The sequence below is a fragment of the Stegastes partitus genome, unplaced genomic scaffold (assembly GCF_000690725.1).
Source record: "Stegastes partitus isolate 25-593 unplaced genomic scaffold, Stegastes_partitus-1.0.2 Scaffold439, whole genome shotgun sequence".
Lineage (NCBI taxonomy): Eukaryota > Metazoa > Chordata > Actinopteri > Pomacentridae > Stegastes > Stegastes partitus.
This window is the reverse complement of record NW_007578170.1, coordinates 536,159-541,643: the sequence shown is the minus strand read 5'-3', so window position 1 is coordinate 541,643 and position 5,485 is coordinate 536,159. Positions and strand designations below refer to the sequence as shown.

The 5,485-nt window shown below is 35.2% G+C and overlaps 1 protein-coding gene across 1 annotated transcript in view; it reads left to right on the top strand.

Moving 5' to 3' along the window:
* The first annotated feature begins 1,633 nt into the window (after nt 1-1,633).
* The window catches only part of LOC103360437 (phosphatidate phosphatase LPIN1), a 26,520-nt gene continuing 22,668 nt past the window's right edge, over nt 1,634-5,485 (top strand). Inside the window, exon 1 of the mRNA XM_008286186.1 lies at nt 1,634-1,776. Coding sequence (XP_008284408.1) covers nt 1,708-1,776 — 69 coding nt within the window. The 5' untranslated portion in view covers nt 1,634-1,707. The remainder of the gene's footprint in view (nt 1,777-5,485) is intronic.

Sequence of the window (5,485 nt, the reverse complement as noted above, 5' to 3'; positions counted from 1 at the left end):
AAAAATGTGTAAAAGCTGCCGATAAATGTAGTAAAATCTTCTCCTCTGACCAGGAGTGGAGTAAAAATATAAAGTGCATAAAGAACCGACTCGCTGATTAATTAGTTAATCAGTTCTGAGTGGCTTCATTTATAATTAAATTAAATTAGTTTGATCATTGATGACATTATAGGATCATAAACCTGATAATTAGCTCATCTCATTCATAGTTTTGCATAATTAATAGAATTATAGCCTCCTGACCTCGTTATCTGCAGCAGTCGGGTCATTTTCTATTTTATCACATTTTGTACGTTTACTTTAGATTAATTTGCATAATTGATGATATCGTAGGTTTCCACTGGAATATTTAATTTAATCTGGTGAATCTGTATTTTAAATAATGACATTGTGTTTAATTAATGGCATCATTTCTCAGGTAGATTCACAGAAGAACTGCAGGATTTTAACAGTAATAATAATAATAATGATCATTTATGTGACAGATTTGCATAATTAATAATGTAATAACTATTTAGACGACCTTTATGTTTAACTGAGTCAAGCGGAATTGCTCAAGTAATTACATTGTATATCTTAAATGTAATATTTAAATGTTTTTATTAATTTAGTTAATTAGCAGAATAAATAATATTGCAGGGACTTCACTGTGATATTTAAATTAATCAGTTAATTTGTATTTTTTCATTATTTTCTTTACCATAGTGAATATTCTAGATCTGTCAGGTAATTTGTTAGAGTTTATAATATTCATGTTTAATTAGTTAGATAAATTAGCATAACAAATAATATTGTAGAGTTTAAACTCTAATATTAAGATCAGTCTGATAAATTAGATTATTTTTCTATAATCATGTAGGATTTTAAACTTCATTTTTAAACACGTTCGGTAAATGTATAGCATCAATCTCACTTCTTAGTTTAATTTATTCTGGTAATTTGTTAGAGTTCATAACATTGTAGGATCTTAATATTCATATTTAATTAGTTATTCAGGTAATTTGTTAGACTTTATCATATTGTTGTGTCCTGACCATCATAATTAAATGAGCCTCTAAAAATGTGCAGAACAAATAGTCCTGTATGTTTTACCTCTAATATTTATATCTGTCATGTAAATCAGTGTTTTATATGACATTGTGTGGTCTTAGAGTTAATTATTAATGAACTAATTATTCATTATTGATCGTTCTGGTGTCTAAACTCATAAACATTAGTCAGTTCAGTTAGACTTTTAACTTTCTCTTTATTTAACTAAATCTGCTCAATCAGTGTAATCATAGGGTCCTAATGTTTATATTTAATTTATTCAGGTACGTTTTCTTAATTAATAATTTAGTTTAAACCCGTCAGGTGACTTAATGATCTCACTCTGATCTGCTCTGTGGATCTTCTGGGTGCAGATGAAGGTTTTCTTATCATTACGTTAATGTTATTTTCACGTGTGGCCTCCTGACACACAAACATTCTGGGAATCTGAGCCGGCGCTGGATCCTCGGATGCCTCAGAAGTCAGAGGTTCTGCAGCTGATGTCCACTCGGCCCGGCTCGGGTTTCCAGCCCGGAGGAGGAGGGGGGGTTGGCCCACGTGGCTCCGGTAAGACGTTGACCACTCGCGCTCGGCTGTCAGACTCTGGAACGTGCTCACGGAGCAAAGACGCCACCAGACGACCTGCTCGGAACCACCGGGTCGGACCGCCATGGAACCATGACGTCGGCCGAGGACGCAGAGGAGCTGGAGGAGGCCGAGCAGCAGGACGACACCACCTGGAGCTGGGTGAGCTCACCTGCAGCGCACCTGCATGACCTGTGTGGGCCGCCGGGTCAGGTTCTGATCCAGACTGGGCATGAAGGAGGACACCTGCTGGAAGTCCTGCAGCTGGACGCAGAGCAGATGCACTCAGAGAGTAGAACTTTAGTGGTGTTTTGGTAGAACTTTAGTAGAGTTTCAGTAGATTTTAAGAAGAGTTGCAGGAGAGGATCAGTAGAGTTCTGGTCGCGTTTTAACAGAGTCTCAGTAGAGTTTCAGCAGAACTTCAGCAGAGTTTTGGGAGAATTTTAGTTGAGTTTTAGTAGAGTTTTGGTAGATTTTTAGAAGAGTTGCAGTAGAGTTTCAGCAGAGGTTCAGTGGAGTTTCAGTAGAGTTGAAGTAGAACTTCAGTTGAGTTTTGGTGGTGTTTTAACAGACTCTTAGTAGAGTTTCAGCAGAACTTCAGCAGAGTTTCAGGAGAGTTTAAGAAGAGTCTGAGCAGAGCTTCAGTAGAGTCTGAGCAGAGCGTTGGCAGAGTTTCAGCAGAGCTCCACTAATCCTTCGTGAAAGACGAGCTGCACCGATTGAAGCTCTGGACGGAGAAAGAAAAAAAGAAAAAAAGGTGTGAGAGGGGCAGAAGAGGTGAAAGCTGGAGGAGCTGATAACCTACATCCAGTGAAGGTGTTGAGCAACGCCTGAAAGTAGGTCATCAGGAGAGAAAGCAGAAGTTCTACCAAAAACAAACACAGAAACTCAGACGTGAATGTTATCAGACGCTGGAAATAGCACGGTGGAAATCTGGCAGCAAGACGGCCAGAAGGAGATGTGTTAAAGACTGTGGAGAGAAAATAAATAAATCGACTGCACGCTGCTATGTAGAAGAAACCAGGAGAAAAACATACATATATATGTTTATATGGATCAAAAATATAAATAAATATTCTAGAAAAGCCCCCTCAAAATATTAGAAAGTAAAGATGTTTGTAATATAAAAGTAAACATGGGAATAAATAAGTAAATGTAAAATACAGCAAAATAAATAAATATGCATATATAAAAAAAAATAAAATATAGACAAATGTCAGAAAAATAAAACAAAAAATTTAAAAACTTTTTTAATATAATTATCAAAAATATTTTAAATAAAAATATCTAAATATCTAAAACATATTTAAATAGATGAGCAAAAAATATTATCTAAAAATGTATTCATAAATATAGTAAAAATATATCAAATGTCAAAATATGAAATAAATAAAAATAACAAAGCAAGAAAAAAATTAAGAAAACATTTTTAAAATGCCAAAACCTGTTTCAAAAACTTCTTTTTTTTTAAAGGAAAATAATCTTTTTTTTTCTTGAATCACAGAATGACCCCAGCAAAAAATAAAAATAAAAATCCAAAACAGAAATAAATATTCAGACAATTTAAAAAAATGATAAAACATATATTTTTTTGAAAAAAATATTGTTAAAAAAATAGCAAAAACATTCATAAAAATAATTACATGTATATATTTAAAAATATCAAAAACTCATAAGAATTGTTGTTATGTATAAAAACTAAAAATATATAAATAATTTCAGCGACTGCTTTTTAGAAAAGTTGGAAGGTTTAATCTTTATCTATGTGTTTTTAAAAAGCTTTTTTAAAAAAAAAAATCATTGTGTTTAATCTACATCTTTAAAAAGCCGTCAGATGAATTTATTGGAGCAGAAAGTTCCTTATTTCCCTCTGAGATGTGCAGCAGAAGAAGGAGAGAATAAAGACCAGAACCCTCTGATGTTCTGGAGCTCCACTTCAGACTCCGTCTCATGACTCTCAGGCCACAGCAGCCTCGACCAATCACACGCCTCCATGGAAGCGTGTCACAGGATTGCACAACCAGTGTGTGAAAGCATGACCGGGTCGACGGGAACCCGGAGCAGGATGACTTGTTCTGATTTCTGATGAAATGTACGAGTTTATGGAGGAAAACAGTGAATGACATCATCAGGCTGAAGTTTGAATATCAGCAGAGGTTCAGGCTGAAGAAACCAAATTCATCATCCTCATGATTAGAAATAAGAAGAAACTAAATGTTAAAATAAACAGGAGATTGTCCTGTGAGCACATTAAATAGATCATAAAGTGACTGTTGGAGGTGAAGTATTGATTTAATTAAGTCAAAATACTAAAATAATGAGTAAAAATAAAACAAAAAGAAAATGTTGTTTAACTAAATGTTTGTATAAATGAGCTTAAAGTATTAAAAGTAGTCTAACAATACACAGAAATACAGTTTATATATATATATATATATGTGTGTGTGTGTGATGTTATTAGTCGTGCATTCTATTCATTCATGTAAAAGCAGGATTTTATTGTAGCTGCTGATTTCAATCTGCTGATTGATCAATTATGTCTGATTGATTGTTTGGTTTGTAATCATTCAGAAAATATTCAGAAGTGCCGTCACAGGTTATTTAAATCACTTACTGTTTTAATTATTAACGAAATAATCGACTAATCATCTAAACTATAGTTTAATTTATTCCAAAATGTCTTATTTTTTAAGCTCTGGTGTGCAAAATATTGACTTCTGAAGTAACTGAAGCTGTCGGATGAATGTAGGGGAGTAGAAATACTTTATTCTGGTCTGTGGTGGAGCAACAATAGAAAACAGCTTTAAAAGAAAAGAGGACAAAACAGACTCTAAATAGCTGCAACCGACTAACTGATTAATCAACTAATCAGATTTCTATAAGTTTGTAAAAAGCTGTCAGATAAATGCAGTAAAGCTGATTTTCTCTGATATTTGGTTCATTAAACGGTTTCTTCATCAGAAGACAAAGAAAAGACTCAAAATCTGAATAACTGCACATTTTCACAGCTGAATGATCCATTAATCGCTTTGTGTGAACTTCTGGTTGGCTTAATTTAATAAAAAACATCAGATCTTTGTACGTTTTGTGTGTAAAAATCAGTCAGATAGATGAACTGATGAGACAACAGAGACGTTGTCGGTGCAGAGGCTTCATGGAGTTCCCCTGATGGTGCACTTGACAGCAAACAGTCTGGATGTTGACTCGTCGGCCAGAACACCAGCGTGTTCCTGCAGCCTGACACGCTCACACCGACTGACTCGCCGCTGAAAGCGAGTCGAGGACTTCCTGGCAGAGCAGCTTGTTCTCAGAAGTGTGTGGCCGAGGGCAGCTGAGGAGCTCAGATATCCTCAGAGAACCCGGTGACTCCGACCGATGCAGCCTGAGAGCGTGGAGGTGCTGCAGAAGGATGACGGTGGTTCCACATGGAGACACAAGAGGCAGCAGAAAGCCGTGAGGTCTGAGCTGGTTTGGAGCTCAGACAGGCTTTGCAGTTGGAGAAACTGGACCTGATTTCCCCAAACAAGGTGTTAATGTCTGAACAGGAAATGTTCCCCCTGAATGAGCTAAAATAATCCACAAGTTCTGATAATCTTTTAAAGAAAATGTCTCAGTCAAACGTTTCCAATAATGTTCCTGTGAAGTTAATGTAATGTTTTGATGTCAACATTCAGAGGACGTTATTCAGATAATAACAACACAGAAAGAACGTTTTCAAGGGTTTTTTTTATAAATAACTTTTCATAACATTCTCGTAATGTGATGCGTTGAAGGTAGAAAAACAGGAGTAGAACCTTTATGAAACTTCAAATATCTGAAAATATTGAATACATATAAGAAATATATCAAGAAACAGCTGCAAAGAAAATAT